This window comes from Lygodium microphyllum, chromosome 5, assembly GCF_053477565.2.
Source record: "Lygodium microphyllum isolate KBCC chromosome 5, Lygodium_microphyllum_v1.1.10, whole genome shotgun sequence".
Taxonomy (NCBI): Eukaryota; Viridiplantae; Streptophyta; class Polypodiopsida; order Schizaeales; family Lygodiaceae; genus Lygodium; species Lygodium microphyllum.
In genome coordinates this window covers 150,720,804-150,746,393 of record NC_141139.1, presented here as the reverse complement: position 1 = coordinate 150,746,393, position 25,590 = coordinate 150,720,804, and the positions used below count along the sequence as shown (strand labels likewise).

The following is a 25,590-nucleotide window of genomic DNA, read 5'->3' as shown; positions in this document are numbered from 1 at the left end:
TCAGATAGCCAAGAGCTATACCATGCGCTTGGATTCGTGGAGCATACATTATTTTCTTTTTTGGTCATATGATCCATGCAAGCCTCTTCTGTGTAGCATTCCTTATATATATTTCTTATCCTTTGTATAACATCACATTTTGCAATATTTATAGATACATTTTCATGTTTGTGTTGGACTCTCCTCTCTATGGTTCCATGTAGTTTCATGTAGTTTTTGCATATGTCTTAATGATGATTGTGTACTCAATATGTAATTGCTTTGCAAAATACCACTTAGCACATGGTATTGAGGGTGGTAAAACAGGGCACCAATAAAATTTTTAAATTGCAACCATCGCTAATTTACTACACACGTTGCTATTTGAGTTGGTATATACATTGGAAAAAGCGTTGCTATTTAAGCAAAGCAATACCGACGCAGATAGCGATTGATCTATAGAGATGTCTATACCGATGCTTTTAGCGACGACATGGGCAACTTTTTTAATGAATATTTGCATTGCTTTATTCGTTAGTATGTGGCATGTATCTTGTAGTATTAAAAAAAAATCACCATTAAATATGATTCTATTTGAGAACTATTAAAAAAATAGTTGTAAGGGTTCTTTAGAGATAGAGTTTGGGCTTGATATTGTTAATGTTGGTATTCCACTCCTATATATGAGTGAGTGCCACAATCACACACACACACACACACACACATTTTCATGCATTCAACATTGTATTAATCTAAGTTACCAAAACTGTCAAACTTTAGATTATATTTCTTACATTCACCTCTGATTAATCCTCTTACTATATGGAATATGCTTTCAAACCTTGAGAACACCGCTACAAAGAAGTATTGGAAGAATCTAGATGTAGAGCACCTAGTATATAGTATATATCTATTTTATATATTATTTAGAGGTTGCCTTGGGGATCCCAAACCAACCATAATTAAGGCTCCCAAGCCTATATAATACAAGGAGAATATGTTTGGTATTTGAGAACAAATAAGGTATTTTCTTGAAGGGTGAGTAGGAATTAAATTTGTTTTCTATCATCTCTTTGTGTGTGTATCTATGTCTAGTGTCACATACTCTCTCCCTCTCTCTTTTAATTGGATAACATAGGATTTGATCATGGAAAGGAGAAATGCGAGTTTGTGAAAAATTATATGTGTGTGTTCATGTGTCTATCTCTTTCTAATGATTTTTGAAAAACTTAGACATGTAAAAATATATAATATTTTAATGATTGAACATGTGCATATAATGAATACATATTTTAAACACAATCACAAATGCACACACTATAAAAAACTAGTTAATTTTTAAAACACACAAACAATACATGCACATGTACACACATACACGTGTATCCATATACCCACACATGGATGCATATCTATATACATGCTTGTACACATGTAAACATATATGAGAAAGAAAAAATGAAGATACATTATAGATATATAGTTGAATATTGAACTAATGATTATCTCCTGGTTATCTCTCTCTCCTTTTTTTCTCTTCCTGCTTTTCTTCTTCTTCTTCTTCTCTCTCTCTTTCTCTCCCCCTTTTCTTCGCTCTTTTCCTTCTCTCTCTCTCTCTCCTATTTTTTCATTTTTAAAAATTTTATTCTCTCTCACTCTTTTTTAAATTTTATCTTTCCTCTTTCTATTACTCACTCTCCCTCCTCTTTTTTCCTTCTCTCTCTCTAAATTTCATATTTCTTTGTATAATTCTCTCTCTCTCTCTGCTTTTATTCATTTTGCACTTTTCCTCTCTTTCTCTCTCTCTCTCTCTCTCTCTCTCTCTCCCTCCTTTGTTTTCCTTCTCTCTCTCCTGTATTTTTTATTCTCTCTCTCTCTCTCTCTCCTTCTTCTTCACTTTCTTTCCTACCCTCAGTCTCTCTTAAAGTATGTAAATTTTATATTTTCCCTATATATAATTCCATGTGTTCTTCTCCTCTCTCTCTCTCTCTCCGGCCCCTTTTCTTCTCCCCTTTCTCCTAAATTTTCTTTTTTTCTTCTCTCCCTCGCTCTCTTTTTAAATTTTATATTCTCTCTCTCTCTCTTTCCCCCTCTCCCAATGAATATTTAAATTTAAAAAATATTTTTCTATTTCCTCTTTTCCCACATCTCTCTTCCTCTTTCTTCTTTTTATTCTCTCTCTCACATAGTGAATGAGGATAATATGTATGCCAAGATAGGTTCAATGTGAATATAAATCACTATTAAATGTGTTTATCTTTTAAAAACTTTGAGAAATGGTCATAAAAGTTATTTGAAGATATAGTTTAGGCTTATCCTATTAATGCTGGTCTTTCACTCCATACATATCAGTAAGTTGCACATTTCTATATATTACATTTTCGTATATTCAATATTGTATTAGATTAAGCTATCAAAGTTTTCAAAGATCGGATTATGTTTCTTATATCAACCTCTCACGAATCCTCTTGTCAAATGAAACGTGCTTTCAATCCTTGACACAAAATACTCGAAGATATATAAATATACATACAAAAGCATTCATCACTACCATTGAAGTGGCTAGCCAAAATGCCGCTTCGTGGCAGCTTTGCTACCCCGAAGTAGCAAGTGAAGTTACTGTGTACAATAATTTCGCTCAACAATCCATTTCTCCTATTTCTCTCTCCTCTTTTTCGTCTTTGTTTCTAAAATTTTTTTACCCCCTCTTTCTCTCTCTCCCCCCTCTCCCCGCACGGCCCCGATTCCCTATGTCCAATTTTCTCTCTCTCTTTCTCTTTGCCTTCCATTTTAATTTATTTATTCTCCTGCCCTGGTTATATATATATATATATATATATATATATATATATATATATATATATCCTTTTTTTCTCTCCCTGCTTTTATTCTCTCTCTCTCTCTCTCTCCCCCCCCTTTCTCCTTTCTTTTCCTTCTCTCCCTCTCCTCTTTTCCCCTTTTTTTCTCTTTATTCTCTTTTTAAAATTTTTATTCTCTCTCTCTCTCCCCCCCTTTCTCCTCTCTTTTCCTTCTCTCCCTCTCCTCTTCTCTTTTCCCCTTTTTTTTCTCTTTATTCTCTTTTTAAAATTTTTATTCTCTCTCTCTCTCCCCCCTTTCTCCTCTCTTTTCCTTCTCTCCCTCTCCTCTTTTCCCCTTTTTTTTCTCTTTATTCTCTTTTTAAAATTTTTATTCTCTCTCTCTCTTGCTCTCTTTTAAATTTTATATTTCCTTTCTCTATTATTCTCTCTCTCTATCTATTTATATTCTCTCTTCTTCTCCTCTCTCTCTCATTTTTTCACTTCCTTTCCTTCCCTCAGTCTCTCTTAAAGTATGCAAAATTTATATTTTCTCTATTTATAATTGTCTCTCTTCTTGTCCTCTCTCTCTCTCTCTCCACTCCCTTTTCTCTTAATTTTTCTTTTTTTATTCTCTCCCTATCTCTCTTTTAACATTTATCTTCTCTCTCTCTCTCTCTCTCGCTCTTTACCTCCCTTTTTTCAATTAAAATCCCCTCCTCTCCTCTCTCTTACACATATAATTCTCTCTCACATATAATGAGGGAAGAGAAAGGAAGAAATTATGTGAGAGAGAGGAGCATTATATGTAAGAGAGAGGAAAGGGGAGAGGGTTTGAATTGAAAAAGGGAGGTTTGGAAGAGGGGTAGGTTTGGGAAGTCCTTTGGAAGTTCTGGGCTTTTTAAACCTGCGACCAAAATAATATATTAGAGATTTAATATAGGAGAGAGAAAAAGAACCTTTGCCTTACATATGAGCAAAAGAGGGGGGGAAAAATTTAAATCGCAAGGGGAGGGGGAAGAAAAAAGGGGAGTATATGTGAGAGAGAAGACGGGGTTTTAATTTGAGAGAGAGAGAGAGAGAGAGAGAGAGAGAGAGAGAGGGGGGGGGGGGGGGGGTGGGGGGAGGTGGTTTTAATTAAAAAGAGGAAGGGGAAGAAAAAACGATAGATTGCATGTGAGTGAGGGGGAGGGGGTTTTAATTTAAAAAAAGAGCTTCCTTCCCTCCCCTTCGTCTCTCTTATTAGAGGTAAGATGCACCTCATAACCGGCATTAGACTTTGGGCTTCTTGGAGAGTGATTGCCGTCGTTGTCTTTGGGTTTTTGTGTGTCAGATGAGATGACAGCGAGCTTGGCTGGATTCGCCCCTCTGCACGGCCAGGCGGAGGGGGCTCTCGAAGACTCGAAGCCCTGCGCGCTGCTCCCTTTCGTCTTCTTTCTGCAGCCCAAGGACGACGGCACCTCCCTCAGGCTCCTCACCACGGACTTCCACTCCAATACCTGGCAAGCCCTCAGAAGCATTCAAGAGCTAGATGATCTGGTGGGTTTTATTCTTCCTGTTTTCGGCAAAGTTTTATTTTCCTCCTCTCTTTCTAGCCCTAACAAGCAAGATTGACCAATGAAATTACTGAGGAAACCAGCTTGGATTGTTGGAATGGCGTTAAGATTAGACGGAGGACGGAGTAAAACAATTTTGCATTGGAGTTCCTTGGACTGATGGGATGGAATTTCAAGCCCTAGCCTCTTTTCTAGCACACCACAAGCAAGATTGATTAATTAAATTACGAAGAAAACAACTTTGGATTGATGGAATGGCGTTCAAAGATGGAGGAAAACAATGTTGTATTGGAGTTCCTTGGAATTGTGGAATGGAATTATCATTTTAAAGAAGGGAGTTAATCATGTATGTTGCATCGGAGTTGGAAGGTCTGGGCTCGTATTGTTCTAAAATACCCCCAGACTATGATCAATAGCACTCAATTTTTTGTTCGTCCAAAGAATGGTAGAAAAAGCTATGACCTGAGAATGAGGCTGAGATAGTTTTATTGATGTTCAATCGATCCTTTTTCGATTGGTCTATTAGTCAGTGTAAAACTCTACGCAAGGCACTGCTGGATTCAAATTTGTGGGGAATAAAGATTTAAGAAAGAATATGGTGCAGGATGACATCAAAGTTGGGATCTTTCTTAACTTTACAAAATTTTTAACCACCTCCATAGTAAATTGTACAAGGGCTCGCAAATATATTTGTAACAACACAAAAAGACCACCAAGCCTGTCTCCAAACAGAAGTATCCACTGGATACTCATTAGTGGAAGCATGCTGCCACACCAAGGTACTTTTTTGATATTTTCAAATCCTTTTCTTCCTGCATGGTCATGTTTGTGGTCTTTGGAATGCTCAGAACAGGCAGCCAGCCATGCAATCACCCTGTGACAGCACTACTTAGCAAGCAACCAGAGATGAAAACACACCTAGGGAAGGGAGACAGAAGTGAAAAACACAGTGGGACGACTACCAGTAGCATGTGCACCTCTGCCATGTGTCAGCTGAAATGCAGAAGGTACAGGTTTGTGCAGTCCTCCAGGACCCAAATGCAGGGGCAACTTTGTGCTGGTCAAAATGAAACAGAGGAGCAAATAGCAGCAAGAACACAGAAATGAGGCAGGCCTGTTGCAATATCTTTGCTATGATTAAGGGTGGAAGGGAGCAGTTAAGTCAATTTGGCTCTAATCCATGAAGGTGATCAAGATGCAAAAGGAGAAATGAAGAGAGAGGGAAAGAGAGAGAACAATGAGCACAAACAGCAAACTTTGATTTTTGAAGAACATAGACAATTTGAAGCTCTAATGATGTACAAGGATGTGCCCAAAAGAGAAATAGGCAAGACACCTTGGCTGTAGTTGCCCGGCAACAAAGCCCAAGATGCTAAAAAGATCCTAGGCATTCTGGTGTCTCCTTGAGACTCTGGCGGGCTCACATTTAGAGATGCCTAGTGAGCCTTGTGGAAGTTCTCACAATGCTTGGAAGGGAAGGGTGCCCCCCTGTTCGGTTTCTGTGTTTGTGTTGTGTCCTGGCAACAAAGCCCAAGATGCGCAAACAGGAACTCTAAATCCTAGGCATTGTGATGCTTCCTTGAGACTCTGGTGGGCTTACATTCAGAGATGCCTAGAGAGCCTTGTGGAAGTTCTCACAATGATATGTTCTATATTTGGAAGGGAAGGGCACCCCCTGTTCTGTTTCTGTGTTTGTGATGTGTCATTGTCAAGAAATTATCAAGAATATGATTTGTATAAGAAGTATGCTATTTGTTAGTTTTTGGGGTGTATTATGCTGGCATTGTCTAATGCAGCTTAAAAATAAGATGTTTTCATATTATTGCACACTGATAGCAGGCATGCCACTGTTTGCAGAGAGATCAAGTAGGTATTGGGGGCTCATGGAATGAATTTCTTCAATATTTAAGAGATGCATTCATATCAGACAATGTAAAGCTTATCCTTGGAGGTCCAGCCAGCTCAATTGGTGGTCATGGTACTTATTTCTATGTTTTTGGCAAGTCTATCGGCATTAATAACAAAATTTGGGGTCACCAAGAGTTGTCAATATTAATGACCTCTGTGTTTTTTGCAGGTGCGACATCTGCAAAGGTGGTTACCCAAAAATGCAAAGGCATGCCTCGTGTCTCTATTACTCTAGAAAAAGTTGTTGGCCCCTCTGCTGAGGATGTGATGGGGCATATTGGTGTGGAATTGCTCAAGGCTTTCAAGCATCAAGCCCATGCTTTGACAGCAGGTTTTAATCTTTTTTCCAGATGCATCACATTTGTTCTTATTCTTGAGTACCCCCATGTGTTGTGATCAGATTTCAAGCTTTTCAACTACTTGAAGGTGTATAATCTTTTTGAGTGGCAGTCAAGCATGTCAGATAGATGCTTGCCCACATGCTTTTGATTTTTGGATTGATTTGTCGATTTGGATGGAGGTATCTTCCATTGTTAGTGTATTGTGTACAATATCAATAACCCTTCAACCACAAGTAGACGTACATGCCTAAAGTTTAAACTTCAATCATGAAGAATGATAAACACTGTAAGGAAGATAACGTCATGTGGAGCTCATGCTCATGCTAAATAGAAAAGGTTTCTTAAATGTTTTAGAGATGGAAAATTCAAGGACAATGTTACAAGGAGGCATTATAAACTATCTTCCCAAGTTTTTAAATATTTTGAAGATAGATGATACTATAAAGTGAAGGCACAGTCCTTGAGTTCATTGCTCAAGGGTCATCACTTGAGTTCATTTGTGAAGACATGAATGGTTGTTGATCGCAGGTTCTTGGACAGATGTAGGCATTAGGCTCTCTAGCAAAGAAGAAGCTAGGGGATTATATATTATTTGTGTCTATGCTAGTTGATACAGAAGGCCAATTACGATTACAGATTTTGCATTGATTTGAGTCCTTGTAACAAGATCACTATGCTATCCTATGCCAAGAGTGGATGATTTGCTGAATGCATAGTAACAATGGATGGTGTTAGCAGAGTACATCTCTGGGGTTTCAAAGTCTGTGTATTAGTGTAGATTTCTGTCTTATGCTAGAGCCATTTTAGGCTGGTTGACTAGTATTTTGGTGCCTGCTTTTAGGCTGGTCGACTGATTGTTATTTGTGGCATATTTTTGCCTATTTATTGGCAGTCGCCCTTCTCTTCATTCATTTAATAGATGCACATCATATTAGCACGATTGCTTCCAGGTGAAGACATGGAGACTGGTGCACATTGCCAGTGATTTATTGCGTGTGCCATTGTCCTGTTCTAGAGCTTTGGTATATGGAATCCATTTCCCTAGTCTATTCTGTGTTCTTGAGTTCTTGCTGTCTTCTCTTTTGTTCTTTGTGTCCACTGCAGTCTATGTCAGCAGTGTCTCTTTGTTTCTGTTGCTCCACACTTTTCTGACGTGGTATGAGAGCATGTACCTCTTGGTTTTGGTGCTGCCTGCTGTGTTTGACTGCTGTTTTCAGGTCTATTCGCGCGTAAACTGCTCCAGAAACTTGCATTTGCTGCTGTTGTGATCTAGGCAGACCCTGGTGCTGCTTGCTATGTTTGACTGCTGTTTTCAGGTGTATTCGCCTGTAGACTGCTCCAAAAACTTGTATTTGCTGCTGTCCTGATCCAGGCAGACCCAGCACCTGTTCCTTCAGCTGGGTGACAGTTTTCAGCCACCAAGCAGTTGTCTGCCAGATCCTGTGCTTTGGTTTTCAGCTTGGGTTTCCTGCTAATCTGCTTGCGTTTTGCATGGAAAGCTGAGGTTTTCTCATTTGCAGCTGACGATTATCTGATTTTGCAGCCGTTTTCAATTGTTTTTCGTAGACCTGCCGATATTCACCCAATTCATATTCTCAGCCTGATTTGGACACACTCAAGAGGAAGTATCACGTGTTGATTTGAACCAGTTCTTACTTCAGAGATAGAAGATTCTTGCACATACTTTGCTCTTCTTCGATGCATCTCTAAAGAAGTCCTTGTGGCCATTGCCTCATGTAGGATGTCTTTAGAAGTGTGGAAGAAGTTACAGCTTATGCACAAGGCTCTGTTGACCACGTGAGCTGCAACTTTCTATGGTCAACTTTAGACTATGAAGTTCAAGGCGAGTAGTACAATTCAATCATTTCCTTCCTTGGGTAATCTAGTCTATGGAATCGACTTCGACTCCTATCCTTCACCCTTCTTGAGATGTCTCCCTAGGATCCAACTTACACATGAGACATGACATAAGACATATGCACAAATAAAAGGGACTGGATATCAAACTCACTTCCCAACCATAGAGCCAAACAAGCTAATAGCACTTTTGGCCATAACCACTTTCTAAGGGTTTGCGTCCAATACCATGAGTCCACACCATCCTAGAGTACAAATATGTCGACCAATGGGCCAATAGTCCAAGAGTGGTGATCACACAACGAATGTGCACAATAGGGCCTTGAGTTCTATAAATAGGACTCAGTTGTTCTAATCTTGTAGTGTCCTTGGTACATTCACACTAAGTCACTTCATGACCACTATAACCAATGCTACTAGCGCCCATCCAAATGTCCAAGGATGTACCAATTTCCCCATTATGAATGATTGCTGTCCTCAGCAATATCCTCAAGGACAAAGTGAGAGAAAGGACTCTTCAACAAATGTATTGGCTCCTTAGTAGCTTTTGCCTTCGGGTTGTTTTTTCACCTGACCAAATATTTGGGATAAACAGTTCAGTGGGATTGTTTATTTATAAATTCAAGAACCAATTTGGGTTTAAGTAGAACACATCAAGCAATATTCTCAAGCTACAAGACTTTGCCAATCTAATCTAACTCATAGGATATGCTATTTATTTTCTTGATAATCTAGAAAGGACCACAATATCTTGAGATAGCAATTGTAGTAGTTATCAAATTAGAGTTCTTTGGGACTTCACAATAAATCCATGTGCCCTATTGGAGTCTTAAGAAGTATGATGTTGACTAGCATAAAATGTAGCATGATCTTAGGCCGTTTTAATGCGTTTCCTAGCAATCATCATCATCTCTTGTATATCATGTACAAAGTCAACTAGGACTACATTTATACCTCCTTAAGCTTTGTGGCAACCGGTGGTTTTAGCTCATAACCATACATAAGCATAAATGGGCTATAGCCAGTAGCTAGATGCTTAGCACTATTATAAGCTAATCTTAATTTGAGAAAATTAACATCTCCAATTAGGTTGTCTATGAGAGACATATGTACACAACATATCCTCCATGGTTTAATTTATCATTTTGGTTTGTCCATCGATTTCAGGATGCTCGGAGGATGATATGGATAATCGAGATTCCAATTTTTGAAAAATTGTTTTTAAAATGGCTAGTAAAGTAGGATCCTTGTGATAGACTATTCCATCTGGCAAATCATAAAGTCTATAAAGATGTTTGATAAAGAGACAAGCCAACTTGTGACTTTTCACGTTTATCTTCGTAGGAATGAATGCAGTCATTTTTGTCAATCGGTCAATCACAACCCAGATTGTGTCATGACCTTGTTTTCTTCCACCATCTTTTTCTCAATAGCTAGCTTTTAGGTGTCCGGACAACCAAAGCTTCTTAGGCTACTAGATGCCTCTTGAACTAATTGTCAGATCTTATGAAAGTGAAGATCATTTTGACAATGTCCCTTGAGAGAAAGATAGAAATCAATTGAGATTTTGGAGAAGGATAAGACATTATCTTTGAGTATTTGACTAAGAGTATCGACAACCATATTAGTTGCGTTTTTTTTAATAGTAAATCTCAAAGTCAAATTTTTGCATAAGCTCTGTTCATCTTGCCTTACAACCGTGGAGATTGGGTTGATCACAAGGGTATTTTAGTGAATAGTGAGCCGTTGAAATTAAAAAGCGGACATTGTACAAATAATGATGCTATACTTTAAGTAGATAGATGATTGTCGATAGTTTCTCTTGGGTGGTGTAATGCATTTGGGCGTCGGTAAACTTATAGCTCTTAAATATGGTTGATCGGCCATCTTGATAAAGAAGAACATTTGAAATATAATCACTCGCATCCATATAAAGCTCAAAAGATTTATTCGGATGAATAATTTGCAATATTAGAGTAGTGCAACAAGTCATTTCAATGCTTGTAAACATTGATCAAGCTCATCTAAACAACTAGTAGACTTATGTGAGCATTGAAAAAATGCAGTAAAACCTAAAAAAGATTTAACTTGCCATATAGTTGTTCGAATAGGTTAATCAAGTACTACTCAATTCTTTTCAGGATTAATTCGAATGCCATCAATGGAGATTATATGATCAAGCTATAACAACTTCGTGCGAAAAAATTTGCACTTGGATAGTTTCGCAAACAATCGCTCTTATCATAAAAAACGTAAGTGGATACATAAATGTTTCATATGTTTCTCCAATCATTTGTTGAAAAATTGCAAAAGCTTTGGTCAATCCAAAAGGCAGGATAAAAATTTAGGAGTCTTCTTTCTTATTCCTTCTTTTCCTTATTCTTATTATTCTTTTTTTTTTTCTTTCTTTTTCTTCATTTTCTTCTTCTCCTCCTTTAATAAATTACCTAGGTTCCGATTTCTAAAGGCTAATCATATCATGGCGCTGGACCCATATTGGAGGCATGTCACTCCAATCAAGGGATATAGGGGTTCCAGCGGATCAAAGAAGTGGCGGTGCAACTATTGTGGATTGGAGAAATTGGGGAGTGTAACGTGCGTGAAAGACGACTTGGCTTGCATTCCCAACAAAAACATCGGGCCTCGCGTAAATGTGCCGGTAGAAGTAACAGTAAGTCTTCATCTTTGTCGCCGAAAGCGTATGGGTATTGAGCTAGAAGTCGATGAATCAACACCACATTGGGCTAATGAAGCACAAGTGGGGCAAAGAGAGGCTAGTGAACCTAGTGGCGCTAGCCAAATTGGAGGTGTCAGTGGCCCATTAAAAAAAGTGCATATAAAAAAAATAGCCCATAAAAATTGGAGGTGTCAGTGGCCCAAATTGGAGGTGTCAATGTCAGTGGCCCATATTCGTATCGGGTCTAAGTGTAAAAAGAATCCGGTTGTCATCTTCTAGTGGTGGTGGATAAAAGGGCTCCTTGCATGGTGCAAGTGTCCATGCAGGACTTCAGAGACAAGCAATTGTGGAGGCAACTAGGGAACTCACATAATTATTTATTTGGTGTGCTATTCGTTTCAATGTGGCTACTACACATCAATAAAAGAAGACAATCAGCGTAATAAGCCGCATAGGGTGTGAGTGGGAAGGTCCATCCGCAGATGCATTACGCATACGAGAGCTTCGAAAGGAGAAAGCATCCATAGAGGCTCAAGTGGAGCCCTTGAAGGAGACATAGGTGAAATATGGATGCACAATATTATGGGATGGATGGTGAGATATGCGTCAAAAGAATGTTTACAATGTTTTGGTGTCTTCATTTAAATGCACAATGTTCATTAACGCCATCAATGTCTCTGTCTCAGGTCTCACCATCACAGGAGCTTTCATTTGGGAGCACATGAGACAGGTAATCATGGACATAGAAGTCCAAAATGTGGTGCAGGTGGTGACAGATTATGAAAGCAATTATGTGTCTATGAGATGTATGCTTGAGGAGGAGTTTCCTAGTATAGTATCGACTCCATGTGCATCTCATTGCCTTGACTTGCTTATGGAAGATGTTGGGCAAATATCTTGGGTGGATAACATTTTTAAGATGGCAACAAGCATGGTAAGATTTGTGAAAAAGAGGCCATTCGTCACAAGCATGTTTTGAGCCAATAGCACAATTAAGCTATTGAAGCTCTCTACCACTAGATTTGCTTATATGTTTATTGTATTGGAGAGGTTGATACGTGTCCATCTAAATTTGATACGGACCATTGTATGCCAGGAATGACTCACATGGAGTGAGAGAGTCTCCAAAGGCTCTTGCTTTTAGGCACAATATTTTAAATGAGAGCTGGTGGATTGAGGCAAAGGCATTAGTGAAAAGTCTCACTCTTATTTACATTATATTGCGCATCACTGATATGAAGGGGAGTACTTTAGGCTTTCTATACGAGTATATGGATAAAATTGGCGAGGCCTTGCTTCGCAACAGCTTTTTGTGCCAAGAGAAGTAAGTTTTTGTTTAACTTTTACACATGTAATAATTTGATATTAAGTTTTAAGGACTCCTTGATGATTAGTCATTATTCTAACTTCTAAGTTTTTAACTTATTTTATTTGTAGGATTGATGAAATTCGTGTAGTGTGGAATGCATGATGGGATTGGTTTCATAAACCAATCCATGTTGTCGCACATATCTTGCATTCCCTTTGGTGTAGTGAGGAGCAGTACACTAGTGAGAAGTTAGAGGAGGCCTTCATGGAGTACATGAGGCGTCTCACAGGAAATTATATGGATATGATGAGAAAAGTAGAGAATGATTTGTTGGCATTCCGCAATTATTCTTCTCATTTTGGCCGACCCACAGCTAGGCTTCGAGAGACACAGCTTCAGCTTGTCTCTTGGTGGGAGAAATACGGCAATTGTGCTCCTACTTTGGTATGTGACTGGTGACTTTTATATTTTAAATCTTGATTATCTAATGTATTATGCAACCTAGGGAACAAGTTTTGTAATCTATTATCCACTCAAATGTTGATTTTGCTACATGCATATTAGCAATTGTCAATTACTTAATCTCAATCTCTTAAATTTGAAATAGAAACGCATTGCCATTCGAGTCTTCTCGCAAGATTGTGGTTCAAGGCCTGCTGAGAGGAACTGGAGCACGTGGGCCCTCTTCCACACCAAAAAGAGAAACAAGCTCACAAATGCCTAGTTGGAGCGTTTAGTGTTTTGCCATTGTAATCTCCAGCTTTTTGAGAGGACTGCTCTGTCCCCTGAGTCTTCACATGTAAATTGATAATGATTAGTATTATGTATAATTAACTTTTTAACCTTGAGTCCTTGATACTTGACATTGCTAATTTGCTTGGAAGTTGGATTGTAAATTGTGATATGTATGAAGTTTCAACATTGAACATATTGAATCTCCTGGGATATTTACTCCATGCTCTATGAGGAGCTATCGGCATTAGTGCATGAGACTCGTGCACGGAGGAGGGTTAGAGTGAGGGCCACACGTAGTCGTGCATCACAGATAGAGTCAAAGCTAGAGTCTGAGGATGAGATTGAGGCTGCTTCATCAACTTCTTGATCAAGGTCTTTATAGCCGGACGAGAAGATGGTGCACAAATCCTCAGAGTTCGGATGACTCATGATACACAGGAGTCAGTTTTGCAATGTAGAGTCCAGACTAGAGTTGTCGGTTGTTCATTGATATTGATACTTATAGCCTCACTGGACTTTGGAGTTTTGACAGATAATAGATTATTCACATGACATAGTTACTATCATTGTATCTTGTTCCCACTTATTATGCATCTTGATTCTTGTTCCATTGTTCTTAATGCCAGTCTTCACTGCTCTTTAGATCATAGATTATTCACGAGTCATAAATTCTAATTCATTTTGTTGCCTTATGTTTTGAAAATGAGTCTTAATTGTGTTAAGTTGTCTTAAGTTTCAACAATTGAGTCCTCAGTCTTGACTCCTCAATCTTTACTCATGAGTTGTGACTCGTGTCTCGTGAAATGTGTAATGAATCATGATTTCAATCATATGACCCGAAGACTCAAATTTTTGTATGAAATTTGAATACATGTTGTAGACATTGATATATTTACATACCCACATATTACTGTATTTTTTTTAGTATACAATCCGAAATGCCGTTTCTCCGTTTTCAAAATTTGTCCGAAACTTCGAAACTCCGGTTTCCCTTGTTTCCGTTTCCCCCGTTTCCGAAACTTCTCCGTACTATGCTGGGCGAGTTGGCAACAGCCCGATCAGTAGGCGTGTGTGGCACTGGTGCGACGGGTTGGGCGAGCAGGCAACAGCGTGACAACGAGGTGAGCAAGGAGCAGACGTGCAACATTGCGTAGTGGGGTGTTGCCCATTGCAGCGACTGACGAACAACGAACGTCGACAATGATAGCCAGTGGATGGGGTCAGCGGGGCGCGTGATGGATGGGACCAGGGGGTTTGCAACGGACAGGACTTGCGGGGCTCATGGACGCACAACTGACGGCTCAACGGACCTGTCATCCATTTTTTTTTCTCCAAAATTTTCAAAATTCCTCTCCCTCTAACCAAGGTTCGTGTGCGCAAGCACAAAAGGTTAGATTGTGCAATCTTGGCTCAAAAATTTGGGGCTTCTCCAAACTGAGTACTATTCATGCAAAATTGAGGCATCTGCGTCAGAAATTGCAAACATTGTGTGCATTTGCATTGGGGATTGTGCCAAAATTATTGAAATTTTGCTTATTTGAGTGAACTTTCTCAACATTGGACCTATAAAATTTGGGGATTTTATTGTATTGGTGAAATTTTGTTAAGTTGAGTCAGATTGGTTGACATTGGTGCACATTTGGACCCAAAAGAATTAGGCATTTTTCAAAATTTTGTGAATTTTTGCTAATTTTGCCCGATTTATGTCTCCGAGAACATGTATTAATGCAATTGGGACAGATTGGTCAGTGAAATTTGGGGGTTTTGCTGAAATTGCTCTATTTTGGCAAAAACAGGGAAACAGAGGACCAGATTCAAGTTTCTGGGTGAGACAGGGACAGGGAACTAGCTGTAAGGTTCTGCAGCGCTGGGAAAGGGCCTTAAGAGGCTTGGGAGGCCAGGACAGACCTCATTTCCTTGGTTGGCCTTGTGTGTGTGAGAGAGAGAGAGAGAGCTTTTGGTTCACAGGACGAGGAAGTGCTACCCCGATTTCTAGGCGCCAGCGATTCGTGCTGCGTCAGATGAGTCTGGTGTTTTCCAATAAGTGCTCTAATCAGACCTAGGAAGTCTGTGGTGATTGAAAATATTTTGTCCTAGTATAAAATAATGGGTTTTGTGCTAGTTGTGTGCTAATCATATTGTCATGATATATAACAATCTTCCATCCATCTGCTCCCAAATTGCTAATAATTTATGAAATTGTTTCATTCACAATAGCACTCTCAAGTGAAAACATGAGTTTACTAGTACATATGTTATCTCACTACTAACCTAATCTTTATTTATGAAAACATGCATCTAAATCTATTTCACATCTCATAGAGATATTCTATTCTATAGAGAATGACCTTCACATAGCATGTGAGGTGGCGTCGCAAAGCTTTCTTAAAAGAAGGATATTCTACCTAAGGATTTGAACAAGGTTGAAAAGCAAAAGTTTGGTGATTTGAGACTTAAGTGATTACCCTTTTACAAGCGGGTTATTGATTCAAGGTTGAGCTAAAGTTCACTTACCAACATCTTAGCCAACCCCTTCACTTTACAAGCATCCATATGGACTTTGATTCATGATGATGTGGTTGAGAATTTATGTGTCACATATGTTAATATGGATTAATACATAGCATAATAAATGAAAGTTCATGTGAACTATAGAGTTTGATATTCTCCCATAAATTTTCAAGGGAAAATTATTGAAGGTGAAGGCAACTTAGCTTACAGTCTTGGCAAATTGAACCCTCTTACATACTTGCATACTACACATACACAATAATATGCAAAAGTGTGATAAGATAGGAGAATATGTGGACCATTTCATTTACAATTTTGTGATAGATGATGAATTTTAGACCCATGCAATGGAACTGTAATCAGTTGTGGATAGCTGTAGCACATGGTTTGGTGCTTCTGGGAATTTACTTACAGATCTGAAATTTCTGCTTCTACGTGGTCATTTATTGTTGGTTGGTACTTTTTTGTACCTTGGTCACTTGTATGACAATTTGGGCCTGCATTTGCTGAAATTTTTTGGTCACATTTGGGCTGACAATCATGGTTGGCAGCACATAAAGAAGCAAGCAAGCCGATTAAGACAAAAGGGGCAAAACCCGCAGATATGGAACAGGACGATTGGGATGAGTTAAATGAGCTTGCATGCTCAACCATCGAGCTATCGATTTTTGATGCCTTGCTGTTTCACATTGAAGGTTTGGATTCTGCATATGCTATTTGGACTTCGACTAGAAGAACTGTATGCACAGAAGAGTGCTGCAACAAGCAAAGTGTATTGGTTGAAAAAGCTTATGGATTTGCGTATGAAAGAGGATATAGCAATGTCTACTCACTTGAGTGAGTTTAACTTTATTTTCAGCCAGCTGGTTGCCTTGAAGTTTTTGATTGATGAAGAATTTAAGGCTACGTTTTTGCTTTGCACTCTTCTAAAGAGTTGGGATACATTCAGGACTGCTATGAGCAATTCTAATGCGGTTCTTTTGTATGGTGATGTAGAGTGTCACAAGGACGTGAAAATTTGATACTTTGCTTATGTTTAATTGACATTTGATTAAAGGATTAGTCAAATGTGCAATTAAAAGATGCACATGTGTTGCACATGTTAGGTGCAAGCTACTTTCTCACAGTTGAAGGCCGAAGGACCTTGTGAAAAAGATGGGTGTCAAAGGCAAAAGTTGTAACAAGTTATACTTGTTAGATTCTAGGTGAATTTTGGTGTCAGTTTGCCCTTAGGACCATTAATTGGCCATTAAGTGTCAGTGGTGACACTAGGGACTAGGCATTAATTAATGGATTAATGCTTGTCCAAGGGTCAATTAATGATGGGACCACTTTGGGTTGCAAATGGCCTAGCCAATTAATTTTTGGATGGGCAAGGTCAATTTTCTAGGCATGGATTAATTAATTTTTAGAATTAATTAATTTTGAAAATTAATTAAATGGTTGGAAATTGCTGAAAATGGATTAAGAAAGCAGCCACTTGGCAAGACTTTTCCATGCAAGTGGGGAAAGGCTAAATAGGGTTGAAGGGAGAGAGAAATCTCATTTTTTCTTTATGGAGCTGTTGGGAAGAGGTGTTGGACTGTTGCTGCCAACTTTTGGGGCCATTTTCCCAGCCGTTGGAGACTATTTTGGTGATGGAGATTGTATATTCTTGACCTTGGGAAGATGGCAATTGCTGCTGATGCATTTTCTCTTGAAGATCACAGTCTCTGATGCTCCTATTGTTGTTGGTGCATCCGTTTGGGGTTGGTACAGCAGGGCAGCAGCTGATTTTGATCAGTACTTCGCGACAAATCTCAGAATTTTCTTTCTCTACAACATTCTCACATCTCCTTCAGCCTATGCTCAGCCATTCTTAACAATTCTTAGCCATTTGGAGGAGATTTCAGCCATTTTTAGTGGGCTAATCTGTAATTTCTGCAGTAAACCCTATTTTATAGCAAAAAGTAGGGTTTAGCAGTCACCTTGGGATTCGTGCGAGAGATTGAAGGCTCAAGGGACTGAAATCAGCAGTTGATAATTGAAGATTATCAAGGGATTTCAGGAGCCAGCCCGTCCCGAATTGATTTGGGGCAGCATTTGGCCAGCCAAGGGTCAAATTGGAGAAGAAGTCTTGGGTGAATCAAGGGGCAAATGACCCAAAAGGCTTGCTGGTCATTTATGATAGCAAGAACAATTGGTTAGAAAAATCTCAAGTTATACTCCTTCCAATTGGATGAAGCTAAAGAAATACTGCAAGGGGCGCGGGTTTTGGGGCCAATAGGGAGTCTATTGTCCAAGAATGTTATGGTAAAGTGTGTATTTCATTTTATGTGCATTTATTTATTGCTGTAATTAACTCTTAAATCAGGTTATCACCACCCATTCCAAGAAGGAAGGCTGGTTTCATAGAGAGTGCTCTACTCATGGAAGAAATGAATCGGCAGAACAATGCATCGAGTAAGTCTTACAGTGCTTTGTATACTAGGGGCAGATCACAGTAAAAAGGAAAATCTGATAGCAAGAGACGCAGTAAATTACTTGGCCAAGATGTTGAATGCCATCATTGTGGCAAGAAGGGTCACTTTAAATGTGATTGCTACAAATGGAAGAAAGAGAAAGGAAAGGGCAAGAAGACAGATGATAGCAAGGAAGAGAAGAAAGAGAGTCAACTTAAGAAGAGTAGTGTCAAAATTGAAGCGGTGAATGTAATCACTCATGACAGTGACAGTGGGAATGACGTACTCTTTGTCTCTTCACACTTTGGTGCACATGCTTTACTTGCAGATACACCTGATGACATGCATACCTGGATTCTCGAATCAGGTGCTTCCTTCCATATCACCGCTCATGGTGAGTGGTTCTTTGCCTATACAGGGGGTTGACATGGTATTGTCCATCTTGGGGACAACTATGCATGTGACATTGTAGATGTTGGCAATGTGCAGTTGCAGTTTCGGCATGGTTCTGCCTTCACACTTCAGTATGTATGGCATGTACCTTAGCTCAAGAATAGCTTGATTAGCATTGGTAGTAGCTAGATGACGATGGATATCATACTAGCTTTGGTGATGGGAAATGGAAGATCTGTAAGGGATCTAGAGGGATTGCCAGAGGTTGTAAAAGTGATACCTTGTATCCTCTCCATGTATCTAGTCTGAGTGCTCATGTGGTTGCTCTGACCGAGTAGCTAAGTGTTTCTTTGTGGCATGGCCGGTTAGGACACATGAGTCACACTGGAATGAAAGTGCTTTCTCGCTTGGGTTACTTGTCATGTCTTCGTTATGCAGATTTTGAGCATTGTGATCATTGTGTTTATGGTAAACATGCACAGAAGTCTCGTAAGAAGTCTCTTTCGTTGAAATCTTCTCCTCTAGAGTTTAGGGAAAAAGAAATATTTTGTCACCTTTGTCGATGATGCTACACGAAAGGTATGGGTTTGCCTTATTCGTAGCAAGGATGAAGTGCTTGACAAGTTTATAAAATTCTTGGCATTGGTTGAAAATCAAACTGATAAGATACTCTAAGTGTGTTCGCTCTGACAATAGTGGGGAATATGCGTCCAAGGACTTTCAAGCATTTTGTGATAGCAAAGGGATAAAGAGGGAGCTCACTGTCTCTCATAATCCACCTCAAAATGGCGTTGCAGAGCGTATAAATTGGACCATACAGGATACGGTTTGTACAATGCTGTCTCATGTTGCATTATCCCATGGTTTTTGGGCAGAGGATGTTATGACAGCCGTACACTTGATTAATCGGTCACCAAACAGGTCTTTGGGGAGGGCAAGCCGCTTTCATATGCTCACCTGAAAGTGTTTGGCTGCAAGGCTTTTGTGCAAATTCGTAAAGAAAAATGCAGCAAACTTGAGTCAAAGTCGTGTAAATGCATTTTCCCAGGATATGGTGACGAGGGTGAAATGGGGCATAAATTATAGGATCTTGAGAAATGGAAAGTAGTATGCAGCAATGATGTTATCTTTCGAGAAGATCGTATGCATAAATAGCCCGAAAAGACTGAGGAGGTTCATAGGGTTGTATTTAGGGAAGACATACCTTTTGGACAGCAAAATGTGCCCGTTGTGTAGCAGTAAATACCCGTTGTAAAATGTGCCCGTTGTACAGCAGTAAATACCCATTGTAAATGAGCTTGTAAATGCAGAAAATAATGCTGAAAATGATCAGCCAGCTATTGCCCATGATAATGAGCCACTACATGTAGGAACAATCAGGACAACAAGCTGTTAACGCTGATTTGCAGGCTGAAATGTCAAAACAAGAAGCTGAAAATGCTCAACAGCTAGTAAACAATGATCATTGGGTTAGGAGATCGTCTAGGGCTACTAGGCAACTTGATAGATTCATTCATGGTGCAAATAATGAGGCTAACTATGTCAGGTTGACAGATTGTGGTGAACCATCTTGTTTCAAAGAAGCAATCGACAAACATGACAACAGGAAATGGTATAAAGCCATGTTGTCAGAAATGGAATCTCTTGAGGAAAATGACACTTGGAACTAGGTGCAGTTGCCTAAAGGGCAGAAAATACTTCCATGCAAATGGGTTTACAAGATGGTCACTTTTGGTTTCTCACCAAAGTACAAAGCAAGATTGGTTGCAACGAGGTACAAGCAAGAACATGGAATTGGCTTTGATAAGATATTCTCTCCTATAGTCAAGATGATTACATTGAGAACCATTTTGGACTTGGTTGCAACTGACAGCTTGAAGGGTTTGTTGCAAAAGGGAAAGAGAACATGGTATGTGAACTCAAAAGGAGTTTGTATGGGTTGAAACAAGCACCAAGAGAATGGTATTATAAGTTTGATACATTTATGCAATCTCAAGGTTTTCATAGAAGTCAAGTGGATCAGTGCTTGTACACTAAGAAGGCAGCAGATGACAACGTGATTATCTTGGTTCTGCATGTAGATGACATGTTGATTGCTGGCAGGGATACTGATGCCTTGGATTCACTGAAGGAAAGTTTTCATAGCAGTTTTGACATGAAGGATCTTGGTGATGCAAATCACATTCTTGGCATGCGAATACTTGGAGATAGGTCGAAAGGATTACTCTATCTATCTCAACAGGAGTATATCTCCAAGGTTTTGCAATGTTTCAATATGGAGGGGGGGAAAACAATTGGGGTTCCATTGTCTCCATATATAAAACTCAATGCAGAGGACAACCCTACATCTGATGATGAGAAGGCTGAAATGGCCAAGATACCATATGCTTCAGCTGTTGATAGTTTGATGTATGCTATGGTTGCTACACATCTTGATATTGCCTTTGCAGTGGGGGTGGTTACCAGATATATGGTAACCGTTGGCAAGAAGCATTGGGATGCAGTGAAAGGTATTATGAGATACCTCAAAGGCACAAATGAGTTGTGCATCTGCTTTGGGAAGCAGAAGGCGTCTGTTGTTGGCTTTACGGATGCAGACTATGTTGGTCATGCGGATTGTAGGAAGTCCACTACAGAGGCAGAGTATGTGGCTGCCATTGAGGCATGTAAGAAGGCTTTATGGCTTTCACGTCTGGTGGGAGAGCTTGGCATCACAGAGTTACCTGTTTTTCATTGTGATAGTCAGAGTGCTATCATGCTAGTACAGAATCCCATCTTTCATGCGAGGACGAAGCACATACAGGTGAAGTACCATTTCATTAAAGATGTACTTGACAACAAGAGCATTGAGCTTGTCAAAGTGTATACAGATGATAATCCTGCAGACCTTCTCACAAAGGGTCTTCTAGCAGAGCGGTTTGCTCATTGCCGACAGATGATGGGAGTTGGATAGATATATGTATTTCAGCTTTGTACATACCTAGACTTAGCTGATTCTTTTCTCCTCTTAAGGCACATTGCCTTTAGGTGGGAGGTTGTTGGGAATAAAGGCCTTTGTGCCTTTTAATGTGCTCGGCTGTGAATACACCCTAAGCACTTGTACTTTCATATATATATCTATCTAAAAACCTAAAGTGGTACACTCGTCATTGTACCCAAAAATCATGTTCACTCTCTTGACTACTCTGCTCTCTCTCTCTCTCACTCTCTTTACTGCTAGCAAGCATTGAGTGTCTTGATCCTTGCGCTCCCCATCACTACAGAATATTGTGTCCAATTGCAAGTTGATGCTATGATACCAGTAAGACATCTCCCTAGGATCCATTTGCACAGAGACACTGCACAAACCATATCTACAAATAAAAGGGAATGGACATTAGACTCACCTTCTAGCCGTAGAGCCGAACGGGCTCACCCTTGAACTTGGAAGCTAGTAGCATTTTGGGTCATAGCCACATTCCAAGGGTTGGGGTGCGGTACCACCAGTCCACACTATTGTGGTGTACAAATGCGTCAACGCGCCAAGAGTCCAAGAGTGGTGGTCACACAATGAATGTGCACAATAGAGCCTTGAGTCCTATAAATATTACTCATCTGTCCTAACCCCAAAGTGTCCTTAGTGGATTCGCACTAAGTCACTTCATGACCATTGTGACCAATGCTACTAGCAGGCATTTGGATGTCCAAGGACAACACTTCTAGAGGTACATCTTGTGGGGCTCATTTTCTACAAGCTTCCTTCAGAGTTTGATAGTGTAGCCAACACATTACGAGCTCAAACTTTGATGACAACTATTAGGTTTGATCATATGGTCCTTATTTTTGGTGTTGGAAACTTAGCATAGTAATGTGGAGTTGATGTATTACATCTAAGGATACTGCTAATGAGTATCTAGTTGAAGAATGCTTGTTCTGTTAGATTCAGCCAGCAGAGCTGTGTCTAACAATCATGCAAATTCAGCAAAATTTTCTTCAACAGAGAATTATGAGTCACATGCATTAGTTTTATAGCCTGTACCATTGGCTGCTCCCTCTAAAGGAAACCGAATTTCACCAAAGAAACATGGAGTAAACAATTAATAGAGTCAAATGCTAAGTGAATGGTATGAAGGCTTGGGATAAGCAGTGAAGGTACTCTATACCATTAGCAAAGAAGAAATTGTATGGCTATGGCCTTTATCAGACATCCGAATGAAGCTTTTCCAAATTGTAATTTTAATAAAGAATCATAAATCAGCTTAGTTGCCCTAGGACATTGCTTTGAAGTGATATATGACAGCAAGAGGATGGCAGTGATTCTACAGACCACAACCTGTGGACAAGTTCTCATTTTGCTAGTGGAAGGATTTGATTGTTGTCTGATCCATTTGGGAGTCTGTATTTGTAGCCAATGACTCATTTGGAAAGCTTTATCATTCGTTCTTACATCAGTTTACTTGCAATGCAGAGAAAAGAACTGTATCCCAGCTAAAGGAGGCACTATTGAAACAAAAGGTAAGCAAGATACTTTTTCAGAACTGTACTTAAATTTAAATAAGCCATTGCATTTTGAAACCATACTCAAATATGTTCTGGGTTGCAGCCTTTAATACATGCTCCCCATTTTTAGTACAGCAAGTTTCTGATTGCTTTTGAACAATGAGCCACAAGATGCGAAGGTTTTCAACATCTTTATTAAGGGACTTGAACAAGAGGCAGTTCTTTCTCTCCAGGAAGGGGGGGTGGTTTCTGCCCACATTCAGTGTGGGGTTTTCATGTCTCTACCATTGTAGAACTTTCCATTCGATGTGTGGTTAGAAGTATTAAAGTTCTATTGCACAATCTCTGCCTAGTTACAGCCACACTCTGTCTCTTGTATATGCTCTTGAACAAACAATGTTTACAGGCAGGATGATGGCAACAAATATTGATACATACATGTGTGGTGTGTCATCTGCTGTACTTGGAATAGTGTTTTTTCTTGATTGTGCAACCTACTTTGTCTTGCCTAAACTCCATTGCACTCTTGTGTATCCTATCTATGCTTTTGCACTGACAACTTCTCTATCACATATGTAGCCATGTGTATTCTTATGATGCAGCAATACATTGTGTGAGATTCGAATGCAATGCTTGTCTGCAGGCTGAAAAGATGTTGACAGGCAGGATGACAATAGTAATGATCGACATGCATGTGTGTGGTGCATCATCTGCTGTATCTATATTCTTGTGCTTGCTTGATTGCAGCAGCTACTGTGTCTTGTTCAACTTGCATTGCTACGCTTGCTGAGACTGCAGCTGTACAAGGTGACAATGACAGTGGGTTAGCACTCATATTTAGTTCTTGCTTCTCTATGGCAGTCAGATGTGGTCTGTTCTTGATGATAATCTAGATGTTCATAGACATCTGCCTCCTTGAGACAGATTCCTGAAAGCAAGCATCTATATGCTCCGCATTTTCTTGATGATAATCTATATGTTCATGGACATCTGCCTCCTTGAGACAGATTCCTGAAAGCAAGCATCTATATGCTCTGCATTTTCTTAATTGTTTCAGAACCAGCTGTCCACTAACACACTGAAATTGCAGGAAGAGGCAAGAGATCTCCAGAAGCTTGTTGATACAATGTCCTGTATGGGCAGAAAAAAGGCTCGGAATGGTGCTTCACAAATTTCTATGGATTTTGATGCTCAAAAAAATGGAGCAACAGAAAGTGTTTCAGGTAGTTGCATTCTTACTTTGTTTAACACTCAGAAAACTTGGAAATTTTGTTAATCTTTTTGACCAACCCACAGTGCCTGAGGACACTAAAGCAAAGACATCCGTCCGATCTGCTCCCTTACGGAATAAGGTGCACATGGCACATGCCAGAAGGTAGAGCACGTCCTTCAACATTATGATATTTCCTTTTCTCTTATTCTGTTCAACAGTCAACATATCAACATGATCCTTGTCAAACTTTTGTATTCAAGCTTGCTATGGTGATTTTGCAGAGCCAAACAACGTGGAGCACGCCTTGCTGATGCTGATGATGAGTAGAATACTAAAGAAAGGACAACACCCCCCCTCTGCACAAACACAACACAACACCCCCACACCCACCCCCAGCCCCAGCCCCAGCCCCACCCCCACCCTGAAAAAAGGGAGGAAAAAAGAAAAATCTTTGAACAGGCCTTCTACAGGAGCATAATTTCTTTGGTTCTTTAGGTCTTCTACATCTCTTTACTTCTTTTCCTTTTGGGGTGAAGCTTGTACAGTATTCCATTTCTTTTGTAATTGATAATCACTCTTGTAAAAATCATGGCCAGTTTTGCCAACTGGCTACTTATCTGTCTGCATTTTCCGTGATGCTTGGACAGTGGGAGATTGGACGATCAGCATTCTTCACTGTTCTGCTTGCTGAGTTAATGCTCTGTTGTAATGTAACAGGCCGTCACTTACGAGTTATATTAAAATTGTGGAACCTTTGGAAAAACAACGTTAATGAACATTTGTAACTTATGTAGAAGGTGACAACATTCAGGGTGTTTGATAATAACAATATTCTTGTAGTACAGAGGCATGTGTGTGGATATGCTTGTGTGCATTTGTGTACTATTGTTCCTCAATATCTTTTTGAATAGCTGTTACATTTAGTGCCGTCTCCTTTGTAGATAACTTATGATATCACACAGAAAAGTGGGTATGTGCATGTCACATTTTTCTATGGCAATGGTTCCATGTGTACTGCTTTCTTGTGAAGGGGGGATAGCTTTGGCTTTCTATAGATCTTGCCCTAGAAAGGTTTTATTGGCTATACCTGTGTCTTCTTGGACAATCATCATGGCACTTGCTTGAATTCCAGGGGAGTCTTGGTTTTCTCAAAGCCTATCATTTGCACCTTCTAGGTATGCTCTTTTTGGGATACAATTATTCAAGTATGACAATGGGCCAATATTGATCCCTAAACCTTACCTCAGACAAGAAAGATTATATGCTAAAACTTACAGGAACTAAATGTGAAGGCCCTAGGTGGACCTTGACAACCCAAACCCTTCCTTGCATAGGGTGCTTGTTGCTGACCTAGGAGATCATATAGAATGACTATTTGACTAGTTGAAATCAAGAT

At 39.5% G+C, this 25,590-nt stretch overlaps 1 protein-coding gene and 1 pseudogene across 2 annotated transcripts; both read left to right on the top strand.

Annotated features, from left to right (window-relative positions):
* The first annotated feature begins 3,918 nt into the window (after window positions 1-3,918).
* On the top strand, window positions 3,919-25,038 carry LOC148036534 (uncharacterized). Of its 2 annotated transcripts, XM_087678523.1 has the most exons (8): window positions 3,919-4,022; window positions 4,108-4,313; window positions 6,188-6,308; window positions 6,408-6,569; window positions 22,950-22,996; window positions 24,072-24,204; window positions 24,278-24,356; window positions 24,476-25,038. In XM_087678523.1, the coding sequence occupies exons 2-8, from the start codon at window positions 4,113-4,115 to the stop codon at window positions 24,519-24,521; spliced, it is 789 nt and encodes a 262-aa protein (XP_087534649.1). In that variant the 5' UTR covers window positions 3,919-4,022; window positions 4,108-4,112; the 3' UTR covers window positions 24,522-25,038. The 2 variants fall into 2 exon arrangements, with proteins under 2 accessions (XP_087534649.1, XP_087534648.1); XM_087678522.1 differs by lacking the exon at window positions 3,919-4,022 and having other exon boundaries at window positions 4,029-4,313.
* LOC148036535 (uncharacterized) lies at window positions 11,715-12,441 on the top strand (annotated as a pseudogene).
* Window positions 25,039-25,590: the final 552 nt, after the last annotated feature.

Coding starts and splice junctions, on each gene's coding strand:
- LOC148036534 (XM_087678523.1), top strand. CDS start 4,113: ATGACAGCGAGCTTGGCTGGATTCGCCCCTCTGCACGGCCAGGCGGAG. Junction 6,309..6,407: donor CAGCTCAATTGGTGGTCATG/GTACTTATTTCT, acceptor TGTTTTTTGCAG/GTGCGACATCTGCAAAGGTG. Junction 22,997..24,071: donor AGGCACTATTGAAACAAAAG/GTAAGCAAGATA, acceptor CTGAAATTGCAG/GAAGAGGCAAGAGATCTCCA.